The 24,738-nt window shown below is 41.6% G+C and overlaps 2 protein-coding genes across 9 annotated transcripts in view; one reads left to right on the forward strand and one right to left on the reverse strand.

Annotated features, from left to right (window-relative positions):
* The window catches only part of cdk19 (cyclin dependent kinase 19), an 80,996-nt gene extending 67,641 nt beyond the window's left edge, over window positions 1-13,355 (reverse strand). For 6 of the 7 annotated variants that reach the window (XR_012396315.1, XR_012396313.1, XR_012396314.1 and 3 more), the window contains exons 1-2: window positions 11,144-11,399; window positions 6,271-6,346 (exon numbers count right to left, since the gene is read on the reverse strand). Coding sequence is in view for 2 of the 7 variants with exons in the window: in XM_001923318.9 (XP_001923353.4) it covers window positions 6,271-6,346; window positions 11,144-11,271 (204 nt within the window). In the remaining 5 variants the exon portion in view is untranslated. Of the gene's footprint in view, window positions 1-6,270; window positions 6,347-11,143; window positions 11,400-12,124 lie in introns of those variants that run through there. The other variant, XM_073934046.1, reaches the window with a different exon arrangement.
* The window catches only part of amd1 (adenosylmethionine decarboxylase 1), a 28,968-nt gene continuing 16,477 nt past the window's right edge, over window positions 12,248-24,738 (forward strand). The window contains exons 1-2 of one of the 2 annotated variants that reach the window (NM_001161601.1): window positions 12,248-12,594; window positions 23,482-23,568. In NM_001161601.1, coding sequence (NP_001155073.1) covers window positions 12,485-12,594; window positions 23,482-23,568 — 197 coding nt within the window. In that variant the 5' untranslated portion in view covers window positions 12,248-12,484. The remainder of the gene's footprint in view (window positions 12,595-23,481; window positions 23,569-24,738) is intronic. The other variant, XR_012395692.1, reaches the window with a different exon arrangement.

Raw genomic sequence — 24,738 nt, forward strand, 5'->3', positions numbered from 1 at the left:
TTTACTTCTTTTGTTGAACACAAGTAAAGAGACTTTATAAGACTTTAGTTAAGCAACAATAAACACCATTTACTAGATTATTACTTGCCTGTTATTAAAATATCAACTGTTCATTAGTAGTTGAAGTATGATCTTACTTTACATCCCATCCTAGAGAATACCCAAACTCAACTACTACCTTAATAACTATTAATAAGCATCTAATTATTAGTTTAAAGAGCTAAAAAATCTTAGTTAATGTTTTTTAATAGCGTGAACTGTACATTAAAATAAAGTGAGCACTGACTCCAACAAATTTATGTTTTTAATAAAGAAAGCAAGTCTGAAACAAGAGGAGGGAGAGGAACTGTTTTTGTGTGAACTGTCCCTTTAAGAGCAGCAGATGCTACACAAGGCCAAGTGGAGCACAAGGTCAGAGAGAGACTTTGTTATCACAGTGTTTTTATTATCCCACTTCCTCCTGTTAACATTAATATAACATACTGTAATCTGATGTCTTTCGCACATGAATGAATTAACCATTGACACCCTTGAAATGTTTCCTGCACGCCCATCCACTGTTAGGATTACAGGAGGCTTTGTTGGTTGCATTGCGTTTCCTGGTTCCAGTGTTTGGTTAAACCTTGTTTGCTTTGGTTCCTTGGTAGTATGCACCTGTTTGTTGCTCTTTTGTTCACACCCCAGTGTACTTAAGAGGGACAATTCACCCAAAAATAAAACTCTACTGTCATTTATTCACTCTTTACCTGCTTCAAACCTGAGTTTCTTCCCTCTGTTGAACAGAAAACAAGATGTACGTCTTTGTGTTCAACATATAAAAGAAACTCAGGTGTGAAGCATGTCCAAACTCAGTCCTGAAGGGCCAGTGTCCTGGAGCTCTTACTAGATATACTAGAAACTTCCTGGCAGGTGTTTTGAAGCAAGTTGGAGCTAAACTCAGCAGGACACCCTTATAGTAAAGGGTGAATAAATGCAACACAGGCTCACTGTGAAAATACATCTTTGTGTGAACTTTGCGTACTTGGTATTGAGAAACAGCCAGTTTCACAGTTGTATGTCAACATTTTTGTTTGATTTTAACCCTTATCATTCCAGTGCTCCACCCATGGGCCCCCGAGCAGTTACAGGAATGCTGATGTACCCTTATATACTTACAAACAAAATTGAAACGAACCAAAAAGGCATCATTTAGAACAAAATATGGCCAAAACTAAATTTGTTTTGATTTTGGTTCGGCAGTTCAAAACAGTTCAACAAAGTAAATGTATATGAGTAGATTTAGTCTTGGCTCCTAAACAACTTTGAGCTAGAGAGTGAGTTTTCAATTTAAAACGGCATTTTAGATCAAAAACGATTCGCGTCCACACTAGCGTTTCACCTAGAGTTTCTGAACATATCTTTGTCCACACTACGCCACCAAAAAACGTATATCACGTGACCATTCGCACACTCTGGGCATGCGCATTCTAGTATAAACAGGAAGCATGCATCTCGCTCAGCATTTGGTTATTGTTAGTCAATAAACTCCGGTTGAACAATGAACGCGATGGCAAATAAAGCAAGAGAGGTCTTTTTGTGAACAAACGCGAGCGATTAGCGAGAGCTCAAACAAAGCTTGCCTCTTGCGAATATATGCAGCTGCTGTCAGGGCCGGAGCAAGCTGAACTGCCGCTCTAGGCAAAGAACGGTCACGCCGCCCTCAAACCTAAAGTGAAACCAGGGGGTCTATTCTACCGCCTATACCGCCTATATAGTATATAGTTTAGGGGACGCCGCCTTCTCTATTCTACCGCCCTAGACGCGGCTATAACAGGCGCGGGTGGCGAGGGTAGTTTAGGGGACGCCGCCCTCTCTATTCTGCCGCTCTAGACGCGGATATAACTGAGGCGCGGGTAACGAGGGTAGTTTAGGGGACGCCGCCCTCTCTATTCTACCGCCCTAGACGCGGATATAACTGAGGCGCGGGTAACGAGGGTAGTTTAGGGGACGCCGCCCTCTCTATTCTGCCGCTCTAGACGCGGATATAACTGAGGCGCGGGTAACGAGGGTAGTTTAGGGGACGCCGCCCTCTCTATTCTGCCGCTCTAGACGCGGATATAACTGAGGCGCGGGTAACGAGGGTAGTTTAGGGGACGCCGCTCTCTCTATTCTACCGCCCTAGACGCGGATATAACTGAGGCGCGGGTAACGAAGGTAGTTTAGGGGACGCCGCCCTCTCTATTCTGCCGCACTAGACGCGGATATAACTGAGGCGCGGGTGGCGAGGGTAGTTTAGGGGACGCCGCCCTCTCTATTCTACCGCCCTAGACGCGGATATAACTGAGGCGCGGGTGGCGAGGGTAGTTTAGGGGACGCCGCCCTCTCTATTCTGCCGCTCTAGACGCGGATATAACTGAGGCGCGGGTGGCGAGGGTAGTTTAGGGGACGCCGCCCTCACTATTCTGCCGCTCTAGACGCGGATATAACTGAGGCGCGGGTGGCGAGGGTAGTTTAGGGGACGCCACCCTCTCTATTCTGCCGCCCTAGACGCGGCTATAACTGAGGCGCGGGTGGCGAGGGTAGTTTCGGGGACGCCGCTCTCTATATTCTGCCACCCTAGACGCGGATATAATTGTAGGCGCGGGTGGCGAGGGTAGTTTCGGGGACGCCGTCCTTTCTATTCTGCCGCCCTAGTCGGCCGCCTAGGTCGCCTCTATGGAAGCGCCGGCCCTGGCTGCTGTAGTAAAAAAAAGGCAGAGTTTAACTGCACAATGGCGCCTAAAACGGACAATAGTGCAAACAACGCTCCCATTTCTGTGTCCATGTTGTTGTTTACAGTGAAGGCTGGTCTGCTGTTTTCCGGTAGCGTTAAAGCCATGTGTTATAGTCATGTGATAGGGGCTTGACGAATAATGGAAGGATACACAATAACATAAAAGCCCCAATCAGGTAGCGAATCTCAGCGGCCCCGCCTCCGTTTTCAGAAGTCTCCGTTTTCCCGCATCCACACTGAGACAAAGCAGCAGTGTTTAGAATGAAAACAGCCACTCCAGTGTTTTCAAAACGATCCGTTTTCGGCGCTCGAAAACTACGGCGTAGTGTGGACGGATTTCGTAACTGTAGCAAAACTTATGCGTTTTCAAACTAAAACGCATTAGTGTAAACGGGGCCTGAGATTTTAAAGACTTTGCATTCATTGAAGAAGTTGCATTCATTGTTGCATTGGGTGTCGGTCCATGGAAAATAGAAAACAATGTAAAGATGTGACCCTGAGGCTGTTTGCCAGATGTTTATGAAACTGTTCTTCTCTCTCAGCCGCCATTGCCGTGTTTGGTGTTCATGCAGCAGCGGGACACGTTTACAACCACACCTACTGCAGTGTGCGGGTGCTGTACTGTTTGAAAACAGCACACCAGTCTCTCAGCCTCTTTTATGACTTATTTTTGCCACAAACAAAGAAAAAACATGAACTTTGTTTATTTGAAGTATACCAGGGCCTTAAAGAGCCCCTATTATGGGTTTTTGAAAATGACCTTCCATGTAGTGTGTAGCACAGCTCTAAGAATATGGTATCCAGCTAAGGCTTAAATCTGAAAGTGGATGGTGTTTAAAACTATTGATTATTTAAATGAATCGTCTTGATAACGAGTCTTTAGCCGTGTCGGCGTGACGACGATACGGAAGTTAAGCCACGCCCATTTGTTGCGTGCGCAAACCTGAGAATATTAATTGTGCTCTGAAGTGTGAGGGGAAAGCTAGTGTTATTTTCTCAACCCAAAGAAGAGGCTGTGAAGAGTCAGTCGCTGAAGATTATCTTTGCAAAAATACCCCAGCATTATAGCCCCATAGCATTATAGCCCCAACCTTGTGCTGTGTTCCTGTCATTTTTCTGACAAGTGCTTCAGCAATCTAAACGCTTACAACGAGGGATTATTGGAGTTTGTTAAAGGAAGGATCAGAAAAGACTATGGATGTAAGGGACTTTGTCAGAGCTCGACAGGAACTTTTGTCCCGGAAGTTATTGCAAATGAATAAAGGACGTGGGAAGCGCAGGATCTTATAAAGAATTATTATTAAAGTTTGGTCATATAACTTATTTATCTCAGGAATTTTCCTAAATGAGACGATGAACGTAAACATTACCATGAAAATCTTTATGAAGGCATAAACACATTAAGGATGTTTATTTGCTGAAATTTTTGTGCATATTATATTTATTGAAAAGGGGAAAACAACAAAACGTTGTATAAATGCTGTAATGTTCAAATGATTTTCCATCAAAAACGCGTGAAGGTCATGTGATCATCAGGAAAAACGCAGCATCTCATTACTTACAGGACGCATTCTCTGTTCTCATGGTCTCCCAAGTTTGTTCTTGCGAGGATGCCTGGCAAGACCGGTCTCCACGAGAACACGAGTCTGTTCGCTGCGTTCTTGGACTTGAGAAACAGCCATACAAAGTAGTGCAGGATGGGGCGGCCCAAGGACTGCAATTGGGAGTAGAGGTCTGCAGCCCGACCAGATTTCTGCGGCGCGGGAATAAATTTCCGAATAAATCGCGGGAGCGGTCGGTAACGGGTTTAATTTGGGACGGGAGCGGGCTGTCTAGCAATATCGCGGATATTCTCGGCCACTCGGGCCAGTTCCGGCTAGATTCTCGCCTGCCGGAGACTTACCACTCAGCCTGGCTCCGGCTGCCGGACTCCGGATGCTTGTGGACTCACTGCCCGATTCCGGCCCGAATCAATCAGGCCAGAAGCGGCGGCCGTAAGCAAGCCGACGCTGCCGCATCCGCGCCGGAATCGGCCCGAGAGTAATGTGCGCTGCGGCCCGGAGCTGGCGCAACTCAGTATTTATATACCTTTATATAAAGCCTTTGAGTTGATATAACAGCAAACGCCTGTGTGTCTGCTTGGTGCTTGTGTGTGTGTTAGTGCGCGTGCGCGTATGAGAGAGAGAGAGAGATTTGTCTGTGTGTGTGTGCTTGGTGCTGTGTGTGTGTGTTTATACAGACAGCTTGGCTGTCTGGACTGTATAGCTGGGTGATTTTCGGTTTTGTTCTCCCCCGCTCTTTAGCGGGATCGGGCGCGGCGGCCAGAAAACGGGGCGGGTCGGGCAGCGGGACAATAAATTCTTAATATAAGCGGGAGCGGTCAGGTTCGGGCTAAAACCTGGCAGGTGCGGGCGGGAGCGGGATTCAAAATTTAGTCCCGCGCAGATCTCTAATTGGGAGCCTCTGCATTCACATCAGAGTTTGTTGGCCCAATTCAGCATGTAGAATTGGCTGATTGGTTACTGGTAATCAATTACAGCGTGAGTGTGACTTAGTGAAGTGACGTAGCAAGTTAACAATTCAAGTCAAGAAGGCCGGCTGTAATTTCTCTCCACATTACACAAACATTTAAAATCGATTTATTAGATTATCAGACATGCTAGCAGGAGCGAATCCCTCCGTGATAAGTGAAGATTACTGTGATAATAGTACTAAATGCTGCTTTGTTTATGCTTTACACACACACAAAGGAAGATCTGGATTTTCGTTCTGAACGATTAAACAGATAACGCACCCCGTGGTGCGGAAAAACTCAACTCAAACACAGGGTACTACCTAAGAATCTAGAATACACAAGACATGTCACTCGTATTGTTTTGAATGGAAAAAAAGTGTAACAGTCAATATGGCTGAAAAAAGCCCACCTTCTAGTACAAGAGGGAACCATCGATCGTTCTATAACAGGGGTCACCAAACTTGTTCCTGGAGGGTCGGTGTCCTGCAGATTTTAGCTCCAACCCTAATCAAACACACCTGAACAAGCTAATCAAGCTCTTACTAGATATACTTGAAACACCCAGGCAGGTGTGTTGAGGCAAGATGGAGCTAAACCCTGCAGGGACACCGGCCCTCCAGGACCGAGATTGGTGACCCCTGCTCTAGAATGACAAAACTCCGGGGGAGGGGCTTGGACCAGACGTGAGTTTCTACAGATTTTGTGATTCGAACATTCAGAAATTAAACTTATGAGACAGTTGTAGTTTAGTGTTATTGGTGAAATCTACAATGAAATTCAATCATAAGCTTTGCAAGTAGTTTTGGAGAATTGGATGTTTCTCCATTCAGAGAGAATGCCTAAGCATACTGTCCGAGAGGCGTTTCAAAGATGGCCGCTGAGTGAAATGACTTGTCTTAAAGGGACTTTGGGACTACTTACTACTACACCTTAAAACAGTCAATCAGCCAATCAGAATCAAGCATTCAACAGCCATTCAAAAGTTAGCATTGGAGTTACTCACAGCGATTTCCCTGCAGGCAGACATGGAAATACCCGTTCCTTCAATCTGTTTCAGTGCATACTCCTTCTCATCCTTCCTGTAAAACACAATCACAGATTTACTAGATGTGAAGAAAAGGCATTAATTATGGCGTACACACTACTACAACTCATCACAACAATAGACAAAATATTCAGTCAAGCCCGAAATTATTCATACCACAGGTATTTCAATATAATTAGATTTAATAATGCAATCTGAGATCGATAACAACAGGGTATATGCGGACGGACTTTTAATTTCTCAGTGACCTGGGTAAAGCACTTCCGGTGAAGGTCTGTTTTTTTTTAAATCAGCGATCTCCAATGCCTGAGGGATATCCGATATTGACCTTATTCTAAAATGCGGAAGTGCGCCTGTTTTTGCGATTGTTTTAGCACTTCCGATTCAGGTGCCTATGGGAGAAATGACAAGGAATAATAAACGGCAGAAAATGGTCAAACTACTTGCTCTGCAAACAAATGTTTGCATGACTATTAGGGCTGCACGATATTGAAAAAAGTTGACATTGCGATATTTTTTTCCCTGCGATATATATTGCGATATTTAGAAATTCAGAATCGGGAGTTTTGAACTGCTCAAAAATTAAATAATCAATAATTCTATAATAATTTGGGTACTTTTTTAAAGCATTTTCATAGAATATAAAAAATGAATGAGTAAAAACACTGAACAAACATTTTTATAGTTTCTTTTGGGTGGTGTATATAAAAAATATGACTTAACTGTCAATTCAGATAAATCAAGTATCTAATATGTTATGATATTAATACTAAATGTTCCTTTTACTGTGATAAAGGTGAGCTCATTTGGTGAATGCAAAGATGACACTTTATTATCACATTTAGCAATTAACACAAAAAATAAGTGACAAAATAAGTAATTTTACTTTTTATTAAACAATTACAAACTTTTTTTATTACAACAATTACAAAACAGAAGGAAATATCTTGTCACAAAATTGTAAAAATATATAAAAACAGCTAAACACTCAGCCCCTGAGTGGTTTAAAAAATAAAACATTTACACACAATTAAATTGTGGATAAGATAAACTTGTTCTAAAAATTACCAACAATTAACTTTACAATAAATAAAATAATATGGCAGTTTTATATATATATATATATATATATATATATATATATATATATATATATATATATATATATATATATATATATATATTTATATATATATATATATATATATATATATATTTATATATATATTTATATTTATATATATATATACATACATATATATATATATATATATATATATATATATATATATATATATATACAAATATATATAATAAATAAATAAATAAAATATAAATAATATAAATATAATAATAAATATAATAATATATATTTATAAATATATATATATATATATATATATATATATATATATATATATATATATATATATATATATATATATATATATATATATATATATATATATATAAATATATATTTTTTTTTTTTGCTTTGCATCGCACCTCCTGCGATGTGACTATTGCGGATGCGCACATCGCAATTTCGATGCTGAAACGATGTATCGTGCTGTGTGCAGCCCTAATGACTATACCAAGTAGAATAATGTAATAAGAAAATATCAGTTTGCAACGTCAAACAGCAAAACAAGCTGTTTTTAATGTCTAAAAATTAATGGAAGTGAATGAGACCGGAAGTCTCGAGCCAAAAAGATTCAAATGGCTGCTTCCACTCGTCGGCGAAGAATAAAGTGAATAAAGTGGGTCTCAGATTGTACAAGAAGCACTGCACTAAATTACATTTTCCCCGACATTCTTTGAAAATATTAACATTTTCTTATTTTACCCCAGTGGTGCTTCTGCGCTAGCCTGCCGATCCTGACAGGCACGTGCGAGTAAAAGACTTTTTGTCTCGTTTTACACTTGAGCAACTAAATAAATGTCAAAGTCTGTTTAACTGATTGTATTTTAATTGCATTACAACATCCATGCTGTAAAAGGAACCGTATAAAATGGAAAAAAGTCACATTAACCGTTCACTGGAAGTTTATCAGTATGGGAAGAACACTAGCTCCGCATATACCCTAATTTGAAAATTGTGCAAACATAGCAGCATGGAAATAGGTGATGTGTCTCAATGGTAACCTGATGGTAATTAACTCCACTGATAAAAGACAAAGTGGCGAGGCAGTGGCGCAGTAGGTAGTGCTGTCGCCTCACAGCAAGAAGGTTGCTGGTTCGAACCTCGGCTCAGTTAGCGTTTCTGTGTGGAGTTTGCATGTTCTCCCTGCCTTCGCGTGGGTTTCCTCCGGGTGCTCCGGTTTCCCCCACAGTCCAAAGACATGTGGTACAGGTGAATTGGGTAGGCTAAATTGTCCGTAGTGTATGAGTGTGTGTGTGTGGATGTTTTCCAGAGATGGGTTGCGGCTGGAAGGGCATCCGCTGCATAAAAACTTGCTGGATAAGTTGGTGGTTCATTCCACTGTGGCAACCCTGGATTAATAAAGGGACTAAGCCGACAAGAAAATGAATGAATAAATGATAAAAGACAAAGTCTGACGCTTTCCTGAAAAAAATGCTTGCTGCAAACAAACAGCGTTGCTGTATCGGCCCGGACAGGATCAGGGGGGAAAACATGCAACAAACCCTGTGGGTCATGGAAACAAACATATACGACCTGTGTCTCACCTCTGTCATTGGGTTTCCCAGCTTGGCAGTTACTATTAGCTAAGCGTAAATCATTAAATTAGGCCTTGTCCATTTCGCCTCTTGCTTTCGTGACCGTCACCTAGCAACGGCTGTAAACAAAACAGCAGCTCGATGACGCAAGCGTACCGGGGTTCAGAAGGAAAAAACAGTGTGAACACAAACCAGCTTAAGGCTGTTTATACTTCTGCATCAAGCGCACGCGTATGCTACAGCACAGCCTACGCGCTGACGCATAGCCCAACGCCGTGGCCATCGCTGACACGCACCTCTCAAAAAATGGAACTACACATCGCAACGACATGTAGCGCAAGCTCTGGGATTGGTTAGCTTGGAATCGCTGACAAGTGTGGGCGGGACCGAGAGCTGTGCGAGGCCGATGAAGCGATTGTTTACAAGTGTGGAGTCCCGTGATGGAGCTCCGGATGAAAGGTTTTGCTTTGTGTTTACCTTCCCTAGTAGCAAAGAATTCTGGCCCAGATTTGGCATAAAGCTGGCACAGCAGGCATTCATCCGGCACTGGCATACAGCATGTGGGCCAAACATGGCCCGGGTTTGGCAGAGGCGGCACACAAGATTTGGGCCAGATGAAAAACGTAGTATTTGGCCCAGATTTAAAAATTTGATAAGTGGGCCATGTGAGTTTGGCCAGTTTTGACCCACATTTAAAATACACTAAAATCATTTTTTAGTAAAGAAAATAAATTCTACCAATCAGGTCACTTTGAGAAAAAGCGTGCCCATAGTGTGCCTAAAGCGCATCACTCCATGGGTTTATCAATTTCATTGCAATCGTGACACACCAACCTATCTGGCCCAGTTCAGGCCCAGTTATGAGTTATTAACTTGGCTGAGACTTGGCCCAGATATGGTCCGTGTTTGGCCCTTGTCTGGAAGCCAGATTTGGTCCAGTCATGTACCGTAATTCACTGCGGCATGTGGGCCAAGCAAAACCTGATTGTGTGGGCCACAGCTGGGCCAGAGAAACTTTGCTATGTGGGTTATGATTAAAGTTGTTGCATGTCCGCCGGTTCCTGCCTCAAAATAAGCGAGTTTGAGCGTTCAGAAAAAACAAAACGCCAGCGAATAAACTCAACACAGAGGAACATTAACACCTCATTGCCGACAAGCTTTTCGGAAGTGTTATTGCAGAACATCAGAAATAGCGCGCAGAAGTATGAATGCACGGCTACGCGCGTTGCATGCGCCGTGGGTCACGCCGATCACTTGACGCAGAAGTATAAACCAGGCTGTACTCTCGTACTTATCAGGGGTTGCAGCAGCGGAATGAACCACCACAGAAAATAATATCACACAGATATTTAAAAAATTGGAGATGCGGTGGCGCAGTAGGTTGTGCTACTTACTGCATCGCCACCACATTTTCATCTTTTCACAAAGAAACTTTAGTCCTGTTTCGAATCTGCTGCTATGCTTTAAATTTAAAGTGACAGTAACCAAAACAGCATGATTTGGATCAAAGCCTAAAAGGGTCCATTTCAGAGAGATATAAAACATTATCTGTGTGGTATTTTGAGCTGAAACTTCACACACACACTCTAGAGACATAAGAGACTTATTTTACATCTTGTGTAAAGTGTCATAAGAGGACCCCTTTATTGAGCACACATTGACTCCTGTATAAATAAGAGCACACACACACACACACACACTGCAAGCACGTGAACTCGATCACAGATGCTCCATAAACTCCAGCACGCAAGAGCTTGTGCACTTATGAAGAAGTGGGCAGCTGTTATACTGCGTAAATGAGTATGTCAACTCGTGCACAGGTGAGCCTCTGAATTCCAGCACATGTAAACATGACATCTTCTCATCCGAGCACACAAACTCACAGTGGACTTCAAACGCATGCAACTTCTGGACAGAGGAACTGATTTGCAGTGAACTCCTGCACACAAGAGTGAAACATGCATCACGCTGGCTGGTTTGGGGGTGGACCGTTTGAAGTGCGTCCATGAAAACAAAAACAATCACACACACACACACGCAGGCTACAGAAAACAGCGCAATTCCCCCGACACATATGAAGCTCCTGCACACCCAGAGACAGCAGAAGCGCGTGCAGTGAGTGAAACGCGTCAATCAAACGCGTGTCTCTTACCCGTCTTTACGCTTCGCTTTATAAACATGCCCGTATGTGCCGCGACCCACTTTACAACCTTCATATTCAAACAGATCTTCCACTCTCTCCCTCTCGGCGGCGAGCTTCGTTTTGAAGTCGTAGTCCATTTTAACCCATAAATATTTCTTAATTTACAAGAAAATAAAATATTAATTATTACATGCATTAATTAAATGATCCGATCGTTTTTATTACCCCACCATTTCCTTGTTTGGGATTTTGGTCGGCTCCGCTTAACGGTCACGTGCTCGGTGACGTATTTTATTGTGGCGGGTTGCATTGTGGGGAGCGTAGTGCCGTTTGATGGAGCGCCAGCTCGAGTTGACGGCGGCAGGACATCTGAAAAACTACAGCGAACAAATCCTCCTTTCGTCTTTCCACTCTGATTCAAAACTAACATTTCTGAACGTTAGCGCTTGGAGTGTTTGCACAATGGCAGAAAAAAAGCTTATAATAACTAAACATAATTAATAAAATGTGTGGAATACATAACCTAACAGTTTTTTTCTTTTTCAAAGAGAGTGCTAGATAAATGGGAGTCAATTATTTGTGCAGTGGCTCAGCGTTATTCACCTTATTCTCAGCTGACGAGCGGGCGCTGCCATTTGAATCTTTTTGTCTCGCGACTTCCGGTCACATTCACTTCCATTCATTTTTTGACGTTAACAACTGCACGTTACGCTGCTTGATGTTGCAATTTAATATTTTCTTATTATATTATGCTACTTGGTCTGTGTAGTCATGCAAACATTTGTTTGTTGAGCAAGTAGTTTGGCCATTTTCTGTCGTTTATTATTCCTAGTCATTTCTCCCATAGGCGACTGAATCGGAAGTTCTAAGACAATCGCGAAAACAGGCGCACTTCCGCATTTTAGAATAAGGTCAATAGCAACGCAAATGTTTGCTCATCTATACAAGGACACACACTCACACACGCGCTACTACAGCGTGAACTCATACTTTTACGCAACATCCCGCTTGACTGATATCCGTTCAACCAATCGCTGTAGACCTGAGGGTGGCTCCCTCGCCGCGATTGGCAACGACGAGAATGACGTCGTCGGGTAGGTAATAAAAGCTCCGCGCAGACTGCCGTTCTGCGCTTACACAGTATGGCCGGCGATATTAGCTAGCACTCGCCTACGGTATTCTCTGTAAAAGGGAAGACGGTAAATACAAACAAAAAAATAAGGCAACTACATCTGGACTGCTCAAGGACTGTAACTAAGCTATTAAGTTATAACCGCCAACGAAGGACTACATAATTTGTGATTCCATCCGACGGTTTATTTTCTGTTGTTGGAGTCTGTTTGTCTCACGATGGAAGAGAGCAGTGCACACTTCTTCGAGGGGACCGAGAAGCTCCTGGAGGTGTGGTTCTCCCGGCAGGACGAAGCCAAAGGAACCGGGGATCTGCGCACAATCCCTAGGTGAGTGAGTCCGTCCGAGCCGCGGGTGCCTCGGGCGGAGCGGGGCTGGATTTCACCGAGCCAGACGCTCCGTTTGGGGCTTAAATCGTGTGTGAAACGCTGTGATAATGTCAGGAGGTCTGGCGGAGTGACATGTGGCGCAGGCTCTGACACCCGTGGCGTGATCAGCACTTCTGGCCGTTTTTGACACCATCCCCCTTTAGACTCATTCATTTCAGCTGTCAGGACTGCAGCTCAACTCCAGCCCCAGCGAGCTGCCCATATTGGCAGTATTAGCTCGTTCACTGCGTGCTGTTAATCACTGCAGTGCACGCGCGTTGTAAATCATCAGCTCGTTATGATAAACAATCGTCACGCTGATGTCGTCCACTTTGTCTTTTCGGTGTGTCGTTCAACATGTGACTCCGGAGGCCGTTTGCATCTGTCAGCGAGTTTCTGGAGCGATGATTCTCCGAGTTTCAGCCCTGCTGCTGTCTGCTTCATTTATTGATGAGCTGTACAGAGAATGCTGATCGATTAGCCAGTGGCTAGCGCTAGCTGATATGGCGCCATAGCAAACACACCTCCTCGCCCTGCATCAGTGCTGCTGTCTAAAATGCTTTACTTATTCGATTAGTCCCCTGTAACTGCGCATGTTCTGTTTGTGTGTGTGTTCGCACAAAGCTGTGCATTTGGACAAGGGCCTGCTCTTTATCTGCAGTGCTGTATGTGCACACACGCGAGTATGAATGAGTGCAGGCTCTATTTTTGGGGAGTATCATGGCGGTTGATCCTGCGCCGCAGCTTCCATGTGAAAATCACGTGTATGCGTCACATGCCGTAAGCTCCGCCCCGCGCACGGTGATTGGTCGAGTGTCCCGGCCGCTCATTGGTCCATATGTATGTGCGCAGAGCCTGACAGCTGCAGCAGAAAACGATGAGTTCATGCGCGCGCGCAGCAGCCCTCCTGTTTTTATGATTGTGATTTATTATATTGCGTCATGTGTGTGAATATTTTGAGATCACCTAAAAGCACAATAAATAAGCTTCCATTTTGATGTGGGGGTGGTGTTGGGATACGACAACATTTGGCGAGGTAAAATCTGAAATGAAAGGGTTAAACATCCAAATATTGAGCAAAAATATCTATCTATCTATCTATCTATCTATCTATCTATCTATCTATCTATCTATCTATCTATCTATCTATCTATCTATCTATCTATCTATCTATCTATCTATTTATTTATCTGTATATCCATCTGTATATCCATCCATCCATCCATCCATCCATCCATCCGTCTATCTGTATATCAATCCGTCTATCCATCCATCCATCCATCCATCTATCTATCTGTAAATCCATCCGTCCATCTATCCATCTATCCATCTATCTATCCATCTATCTATCTATCTATCTATCTATCTATCTATCTATCTATCTATCTATGTGTATATCCATCCGTCTATCTATCTATCTATCTATCTATCTATCTATCTATCTATCTATCTATCTATCTATCTATCTATCTATCTATCTATCTATCTATCTTATCTGTCTGTCTGTCTATCTATCCTTCTATCTGTATATCAATCCATTTATCTATCCATCTATCCATCCATCCTTTTGTGTATCTATTTGTGTTTATATATGAATGTGTGTGTAATCCGATTTTTTACATAAATATAATAATTTGATGAAAACCAGTCAAAAGGTGAGTCCACTGAAGTGTAAGAATTATTAGTTATCCGCCTCATTCAGATGTACTAGGCCACTAAACAGATTGTCTGTCAGTAAGCGTAATTATTATATTTAAAATGACGCCACGACTGATGCATTTCACTGATGAGTGTGATCTTAACTTTGGTTGACTTCAGCTGTGGCGTAGTTGATGTAGGACACGTGTAAAATATGAATGAGGACAGGAGTGTCCTGCAGGAGGGCCGTTTCTTCATTTTCTCAGTACGGTAAGCTGATCTCTGGTTTCTCCGGCTTCGGCTGTCATAGTGAGTGATGAAGGGTATTAGTTTGCTTCCGGGAAAGCGTTAACTCTCTCAGAGACACTAGAAAGAGGATCATTGGCGTCTGAGCACAGCCTGCATCCAAATAAGTCCATGAGGGCGAGCAGCTGCGCCACCGCCTCCTCTCCAGCTGAGGAGGATCAGACCTGTCCAATACATTCACTGGGGCGGTTCACACCTGGTTACTTCATGCAGTTTTTTTCTGATTGGTTCGTTGTCTGATCATGAAAAGGACCGGTGCAAATGCTCTCTGAAATGCATTTGAGACTGATATAAGTAAAATGAGTTAACATGTAAGAGGGTGCTACATTAGAAGTGCTACATTAGACCATACTGGGGTTGTCATGTGTATCGAATTCGATACCATTCGGTACTGTAATTTTTAAAACCTGCATTTCCTACTAACATTTGAGCGCATACTTGGTGAGCGTGTGAACACAATGGCCAATCAATAGGCCCACACGGAATCTGCACGCGCAGATTCATAAACATTATGAACACATTATAAACATAAACATTATTTAAATAATATACTGCATATTTAATGCTTTAGGCTAGTGTTTAACAGCAGACGGTGCTTAAGGCTAGTTTTAATAGCAGACGGCCCTCTAGGCTAGTTTTTAAACAGTAGATTGCGCTCTAGGCTAGTATTAACAGCAGATGGCACTCTAGGCTAGTATTAACAGCAGAGGGCGCTATAGGCTAGTTTTTAACAGCAGACGGAGCTCTACGTTAGTGTTTGACAGTAGACGGCACTCTAGGGTAGTTTTAACAGCGGACAGCGCTCTAGACTAGTTTTAAAAGCAAACGGCACTCTAGGCTAGTTTTAACAGCAGACGGCGCTCTAGGCTAGTTTTAACAGCCGACGGTGTTCTAGGCTAGATTTAATTGCAGACAGCGCTCTTTGCTAGCTTTTACCTGCAGATGGTGCTCTAGGCTAGTCTTTAACTACGTGAGGAATCTACATGAGTTTTTAACAGCAGACAGCACTCTCGGCTAGTTTTTACAGCAGATGGCACTCTAGGCTAGTTTTTACAGCAGATGGCACTCTAGGCTAGTTTTTACAGCAGATGGAGCTTTAGACTAGTTTTTAACAGGAGACGGCACTCTAGACTAGTTTTGAACAGCAGACAGCGCTCTTGGCTAGATTTAACAGCAAATGGCGCTCTAGGCTAGTTTTTTTAACAGCAGACGGTGCTCTAGGCTAGTTGTAACAGCAGACTGAGATCTAGGCTAGTTTTAACAGCAGACGGTGGTACTCTAAGCTAGTTTTAACAGCAGGCGGCGCTCTAGGGCAGTTTTAACAGCAGACGGCGCTCTAGGGTAGTTTTAACAGCAGATGGTGCTCTAGACTAGTTTTAACAGCAGACGGCGCTCTAGGGTAGTTTTAACAACAGACGGAGCTCTAGTTTAGTGTTTAACAGCAGACGGCACTCTAGGGTAGTTTTAACAGCAGATTGCCTTTAGTTCAGTGTTTAACAGCAGACGGCACTCTTGGCTAGATTTAACAGCAAATGGCGCTCTAGGCTAGTTTTTTTAACAGCAGACGGTGCTCTAGGCTAGTTGTAACAGCAGACTGAGCTCTAGGCTAGTTTTAACAGCAGACTGTGGCACTCTAGGTTAGTTTTAACAGCAGACGGCGCTCTAGTTTTGTGTTTAACAGCAGACGGAGCTCTAGTTTAGTGTTTAACAGCAGATGGCACTATAGGGTAGTTTTAACAGCAGATGGTGCTCTAGACTAGTTTTAACAGCAGACGGCACGCTAGGGTAGTTTTAACAACAGACGGAGCTCTAGTTTAGTGTTTAACAGCAGACGACACTCTAGGGTAGTCTTAACAGCAGATGGTGCTCTAGTTTAGTGTTTAACAGCAGACGGAGCTCTAGTTTAGTGTTTAACAGCAGACGGAGCTCTAGTTTAGTGTTTAACAGCAGACGGAGCTCTAGGGTAGTTTTAACAGCAGACTGAGCTCTAGGGTAGTTTTAACAGCAGACTGAGCTCTAGGGTAGTTTTAACAGCAGATGGCGTTCTAGAGTAGTTTTAACAGCAGACGGTGCTCTGGGCTATTTTTTAGCTAACATTTAAGTGCATACTTGGTGAGCATGTGAACACAATGGCCGATCAGCAGTGTTTAATCTGTTGACGTTCCGTTAACATGAACGTTATTTATATAATATGCTGCATATTTAATCATAATAACCTAGCCTAAATTTGCATATCGTGCAGAATTTGAAGATCCATTTAGCAGAGACACATTTATGTAGGAAAGTGTGAATGGAAACGTTTTTACAAATCAGATCACTATCCGATCAGGGAAAATGCATTACATGAGCAGGGGTAAACATGCCCGCTGTGTCCATACTAAACACAATCAAATGATACTTCTGCAGCGTTCCTGTGTTTTGACAATTGCCGCTTAATTTAACATGGTGTACAGTCAACATATCTGGATTACTTTTATCTTAGTTGTTGTATCACATAATGCCTAAAGATTTATATCGGCATGTATAGTGGCGCACAATTAATCCTACTACTTTATTTCTTTAATACATTTTTACTTTCCATTTTTGTTTTGTATATAATGTAAAATGTGTGCTGGTAATTTAAAATGGACATTTCAATAAACTTTTAATATATGCCTTTGAGACGGTAGGTTTCCATGTAATGTAAATTATTTATAATTATCGTATGGAGAGGAAACCTGAAACTGTGTAGGGATTCTTTGTGTTAGTTTCTTTTGCTGTACTGAGGCACGTGAGATGCTGGTGTTTTCAGAGACTCGTTATATAAGCCAAGGAGCCGCGAACTTCACCTCCAGAGATGCCCTGAGAGTCATCAGCATTTTACGGTTTTATTTTGGCATATGTACACTAGACACATGGTGATATTCAATAATTCAGTTTACTGTGGTGATGAACATGCACATTATTGATATTATGGGTATTTCAAAAAGCAGTAAATAGTTATTTATTATCAACTTTCAGAGTGTTTTGAATATTCACATTATTTTCGCAGTGGTTTTCATGACAGCACCCAATGCATTATTTAAACAATTTAACTAAACTCACAATGAAAACTACAAAAGTTTTGATGAATCTCTTGGTTGATGCCTTTATTATGCATTAAAATCAAAAACTAAAATTAAAAACTAAACATTAAGTTGTATTTTTTTAAACTAACGTAAACATTGTAATCAATAATATAATAATAAATCTGCATCTGATCTTAATGTAGTAACATTACCTAATGATACCTTTTATTGGTGAGTTGTTGCATATTGTATCATCCTTTTGCAATTTAATTTGATTAAAACATTTGATTTCCATTAATATTTCTATTCCATAATACAATACAATAACAGCTATGATAATTAAAAATTAAACTAAAGTAATCTTTTTACAGCTTAGGTAAATATTGTGACTTGATATATTGTAATAAAAGCTTCAATTAATTAATAAAGTGTAATGTACGCACAGAAACTTAAGGATCAAAATAAGAAGTATTTTTAAATTAGTGTTTAACAGCAAATGGCGCTCCAGGGTAATTTTAACAGCAGATGGCGCTGTAGGCTAGTTTTTAACAGCAGACGGCCCTCTAGGCTAGTTTTAACTGCAGAGGGTGCTCTAGGCTATTTTTTTAAAAAAACAAATGGCGCTCTAAGCTCGTTTTAATTGCAGAATGCGCTCTTGGCTAGCTTTTACCTACAGATGGTGCTCTAGGCTAGTTTTTAACTACGCGAGTAATCTAAGTGAGCTTTTAACAGCAGACAGCACTCTAGCCTAGTTTTAATGGCAGACTGTGTTCTATGCTAGATTTTAACAGCGGACATCGCTCTAGACTAGTTTTAACAGCAGACGGTGCTCTAGGCTAGTGTTTAACAGCAGACGGTGCTCTAGGCTAGTGTTTAACAGCAGACGGAGCTCTAGGCTAGTTTTTAACAGCAGACGGTGCTCTAGGCTAGTGTTTAACAGCAGACGGTGCTCTAGGCTAGTTTCTAACAGCAGACGGCGCTCTAGACTAGTGTTTAACAGCAGACGGTGCTCTAGGCTAGTGTTTAACAGCAGACGGTGCTCTAGGCTAGTGTTTAACAGCAGACGGTGCTCTAGGCTAGTGTTTAACAGCAGACGGTGCTCTAGGCTAGTGTTTAACAGCAGACGGTGCTCTAGGCTAGTGTTTAACAGCAGACGGCGCTCTAGGCTAGTTTTTAACAGCAGACGGCGCTCTAGGCTAGTTTTTAACAGCAGACGGGGCTTTAGGCTAGTTTTTAACAGCAGACGGCGCTCTAGGCTAGTTTTTAACAGCAGACGGTGCTCTAGGCTAGTTTTTAACAGCAGACGGTGCTCTAGGCTAGTTTTTAACAGCAGATGGTGCTCTAGGCTAGTTTTTTAACAGCAGATGGTGCTCTAGGCTAGTTTTTTAACAGCAGACATCACTCTAGGCTAGTTTTTAACAGGAAACGTCGCTCTAGGCTAGTGTTTTTAACAGTAAACTGTGCTCTAGGTTAGTTTTGGCTGCAGACAGCGTTCTATGTTAGTTTTAACAGCAGACGGCGCTCTAGGCTAGTTTTTATCAGCAGCGGAGCTCTAGACTAGTTTTTAACAGCAGACAGTGACCTAGGCTAGTTTTTAACAGCAGATGGCGTTCTATGCTAGTTTTTTTAACTGCAGATGGCACTCTAGGCTAGTGCTTAACAGCAGATGGCGCTCTAGGCTAGTTTTCACAGCAGGCCGCTCTAGGCATTTATTCCATGGGATTAATGTAAACTGCCCACTAAATCACTACCATTATAAATGATTGTTTTGCTTGTGTTCGCTACTTCTTCGCAAATATTTTGGAGCTTATTTAGTGAGTTGGTTAATCCTCATCAGCTCCTGGTGAAGCACATGTTGGTGTCCTCGAGATGAATGACTGAAAGTTCTGGTAACTGTCACGGAGTTGCTATGGTTATCATTTGTTTTGAACTGTTATAGAAACTAACTGGAATTACATGTGTTTATTGCTTAAAGCAATTTTTAGTGGCTTGCAACCAATCAGAATCAAGAATTTCAACAGACCATGTAATAATGTAGATTTCAACGGCAGAAATACCCTTCTTTTATTTCATGATCTTAAGGGCCAGACCCTCCACCAAACAGGCCATCCAAGCTTGTGGTTAACGTGTGTAATCTGAGAGCTCTGTGGGCAGCTGTGAACGCTGACATTGCCACACGAGCAAATGACCTCCGAGACTCTGCCCTGCTCTGCTTACCCTCAAATGTCTTGTTTTGGCTTGGTGAAAACATTTCGCCGTTGGTCTGATGATTAGAAAGTGTTATTTTGTCTAATAGTAAAGGGATTGTTCACCCAAAAATGACAATTTACTCTCCTTTATTATCTGCCTGAGATTTTATCCTCTGTTGAACAGAAGGTAAGATAGACTGAAGAATGTTGTAAACCTGTAATTATTAACTTCCATAGTATTTGTATTTCGTACTATTAGGTTAAGTAGTTACCAGTTTCTATCATTCTTCAAAATAGCTATTTTAATGTTCAACAAAATAAAACTTGGCAAACACTTTTTATTCATTATCCTCTCTCTGAATGTCTTGTTTAGCTTGGTGAAAATGTTTCGCCATTGTCTGTTGTTGATTAGGAAGTGTTATTTTGTCTAACATTAAAGGGATAGCTCACCCAAAATGTGAATTCTGTCATTATTTACTTATGCTATCATTCTATTTTTTTTGTTAAACACAAAACAAGTTATTTTGGCAATCGTACGGTGGCCAGGAAGTGCAAACAACATTACAAAGTGTGAAACACTTTTACGAAGCTCGACAAATTTACATTTTAAAAAACATTTTTACCTCTCATAAGACACAATGATATAGAAAAAACGATTTTACCAAGGACGAAACATTTACATTTTAGAAAAAAAATTAACAAGATGCAAAAATTTTTTACCATTCTCGAAACAAATTTACAATGACAGATTCTTTACGGAAAGGGAATTTAACACACACTGGAAGAGACGTGGAATATACCACATATCGTAAGTGACGCAGAATATACGATGCACCGGAAGTGACACGGAATGTACCACACACACCGGAAGTGATGCGGAATGTACCACACACACCGGAAGTGACACGGAATGTACCACACACACCGGAAGTGATGCGGAATGTACCACACACACCGGAAGTGATGCGGAATGTACCACACACACCGGAAGTGATGAGGAATGTACCACACACACCGGAAGTGACGCGGAATGTAACACACATCGTAAGTGACGCGGAATGTACCACACACACCGGAAGTGATGCGGAATGTACCACACACACCGGAAGTGACACGGAATGTACCACACACACCGGAAGTGACACGGAATGTACCACACACACCGGAAGTGATGCGGAATGTACCACACACACCGGAAGTGACACGGAATGTACCACACACACCGGAAGTGACACGGAATGTACCACACACACCGGAAGTGATGCGGAATGTACCACACACACCGGAAGTGATGCGGAATGTACCACACACACCGGAAGTGATGAGGAATGTACCACACACACCGGAAGTGACGCGGAATGTAACACACATCGTAAGTGACGCGGAATGTACGATGCACCGGAAGTGACACGTAATGTACCACACACCAGCAATGACGCGAAATGTACCACACACTGTATGGGACATGGAATGTGTACCATGCACCGGACGTGACATGGAATGTACCACACACTGCAAGTGACACAGAACGTACCACACACTGGAAAATATCAGCTTGTGTGTGACTTTGTAGACACAGGTTAGCACAAGTCCAAAGCCACAGGTTAACACGAGTCGACAACTTTAAAAATCATGGTTTGACCAACTGCGATAAGACATTAGCCCCTTTCACACATACAGGTCCTTTTTGAAAATACCGGTAAATTCGTTCTGGCTATTTTCCGGAAAGAGAAGTTGTAACATTACCGGCAATTTGCAGGAATGCTGCGCTGTGTGAATGCAGAAGGAAGATTCCCGTAATAAGCACGTGCACTTCTAGAACGTGCTGACGTGAGACGTCTGCTTTAGCCAATCACAACAGTCAGATGCATTTACGTCCGCGCGGTTTGTGAGGATAAAAGCCTTTGAATATTTTTCCAGACACATTTAGCTGCTAGAAGTTAGTCAGATAATGTTTATATGTTCTTCTTAATGCCAACTGTGTAAATAATCATCGATGAGATGCTTATAAGCCGTTGTTTGTTAACATTCAAGCTTTGCGTGTGCCTATGAGCGCCTGCACACGCATATATTATGAACATCTCGACATGTGAAAGTGATCCTGCGAAAGTTGTTCACAATATTGATCATCCACAGAGTTTGTAATTTAGTCAAATGTTTACAAATACAAGCGCAGCCGTTTAAAGCTCATTTGTGGTGAATGATGTCAGAATTTACCGGTGTTTTGGAATGGATGTGTGAATGCTCTTTTCCGGAAAATTTCCGTAACGTCCTCGCCTGTGTGAACAGCGCTTTTTTGAATATACCGGTAAAGTCGTTCCGGAAATTTTCCGGATATTTACCGGTATCACTGTGTGAAAGGGGCTATTGTTTTGCCATTTAGAGCTATTCTGAAAAAATATTAGCATTAGAGTATGTAGAAACATGTAAATGCGAGTACATGGAAACAAGTTAACATGAGTCCACAACCAAAGCACAGCAAATGTTGACTGAAAGATATCAAAACCGACCTCAATGTGTAATCCTGAATAGCTCAGTTAGATGGGTCGGTTGATACTCGTGCTGAACCCTTTGACTTGAGTTCGAATCCTGTTGATGACATGTCAATTATAATTATTTCTTTACATTAATTGTGGTTATGTACTGTTCTTCTACACAAATGTTAAAATCAATAGTGTTTACAATGACACTGACACAAAGTAATAATATTATTTATTTGGTATGTCTGTGTTTTGTTGCTGTGAAAAAGTGACAAAGCTGCCAATCTGCAAACCTGAATAGTTTACAGCTGGAAAGGGTCACCAGTCAAACCGTAACACCAGCTTCGTTCAGTGTACTTTTAAGAGTCCTCAAGCAGATGTTTACATCATGTAGACTTGACATCAAGTCCACGATTACAGCGTACCAGTGGCCCTCGTCAAATTATTGAACACATTGATGCAGAATGTCTGGTGTTTCCATTTGCTCTGCATCCCATAGAAACTCCAAACACCGACCACATAAAGCAAAACCGCGTTAAGCTGCTCATATGTCTGCCACAAAACGGGATAAACAACCCTCGACAGCAGTCCATGTTTGGTATTTATAAACTTTATTTACGCCATGTACTCCACAACATGAATTTTCCACACTTACCACCAACGACAACACTAATCATTTACATTTAGTCATTTAGCAGACGCTTTTATCCAAAGCGACTTACAAATGAGGACAAGGAAGCAATTTACACAACCATATCACCGCGTCACTTCCAGTGTGTGGTACATTCCCTTTCCGTAAAGTATCTGTCATTGTAAATTTGTTTTGTTTTTGGTAAAATCATTTTTACTATATATTTGTATCTTATGAATGGTAAAAATGTTTTACAAAATGTAAATTTGTCTCGAGCTTTTTAAAAATGTTTCACACTTTGTAAGGTTGTTTTGCACTTTCCAGCCACAGTACAACTTTTATGCATTGACTCCTTTAATAGATACCAGTTTCAAACATTCTTCAAAATATCTTAAGAGTCAAACAAAAAAAAGGTTGGGAACCTCTTGAAAGAGAGTAAATGGAGTAAATATTCATGTTAAGTAGCTTTCTCAGATTCACATGGTAATGATTAAAGTCATGATTGGTAATGGCTGGAAGTGAGGTTTTAATGTTTCTCTTTCTGTGTGTGTTTTCAGATTTGAGTGGGACAAACTTCTGGAGAATGTGCATTGTTTGATTATAAGTGTGACAAAGACTGATAAGCAGGAAGCTTATATACTCAGGTGAGTTACTGACTCGTCAGTACGTCTATCCACTGTAATCCTCCAGGCTTCTTAAAAGCCACTGTCTATCTCAACACCTTAAATTAAAATCAGCATGTTAAATAATATATATATAATTGAGGGGCCGTTGAAAATTCTACTATTTATAGGGGTGTGATGGGACTCGTATCCCACGAGACTAGACATGAGACATTTTTAGACTTCAAGAAATCTTCAGTGATAAAAATAAATGTTGAAATGTGTGTTTATTGCTGTTTTTTTAATAAACTGGAAAAACTGGTTCCACAAAATGAAGCTTTCTATAAATTATATGCTGTAAAAAACATGCAAACACTCCAAAATGCACCTCCATAAATTCAACTATTAGGCAATTGTATAAAAAAATAAATATAAATAAATAATATAATATATATAATATAAATAAAATAATATAAATAAAAATGATAAGTGCATCATAAGAAGAGGATTACATTGCCACACAACTGTGTTTAAGCCCCTTGTAAACGGATTTTTTGCGTAATAGACCCTCTTTAAGAGAATGCTTAGTACTTAATGAAATATATCCCTGGCTAACTGCTGGACGGACACCGTGAGAATGAAACCTTGGCACTGAATGTTTACACCGCAGCACTGATACTTCACTAATGTGCTATTAAATGAGCGTAGAGTCACAACTGATAAGCACACAGTAGCGCTTCAGCTGGAGAGATACTGAAGAGCTGATAAGAGCAGCATGAAAGGCATCAGTGACATTCACACAGTCATGCGGAGAGTCATTCAGACGCAGCGTCATGCTTGTGGAGAACCGCTCATGCTAAGCGCTACGCTAAGCCCTTTATTATGTCTGAGACCAAGGGTCAAAGGGAGAGTTCAGCTCAAAGCTATTCTTATCTTCTGGAAACAACGAATAGGCATTGACCTGGGTCACAGTGTCTTCTTGGTTTCTGCATCAAATTACACTTACAGAGTGATTATTATGTAGAGAGAGGGCATATTTTATACAGGTAATGTTTCACATAGCTTTTGTGCAAATCAAGCGTCAAAGTGTGGCTGAACGGATGTTCCGTCTCTTCAGTCATGCAGCACGAATGAGACAGAGGACTTTTAATATGGCATTTGTTTCTCTTGGCTTTCAAGAAAAATCATATTATCAGTCTCTCCAGGAATTTG

Source organism: Danio rerio, chromosome 20 (assembly GCF_049306965.1).
Source record: "Danio rerio strain Tuebingen ecotype United States chromosome 20, GRCz12tu, whole genome shotgun sequence".
Taxonomy (NCBI): Eukaryota; Metazoa; Chordata; class Actinopteri; order Cypriniformes; family Danionidae; genus Danio; species Danio rerio.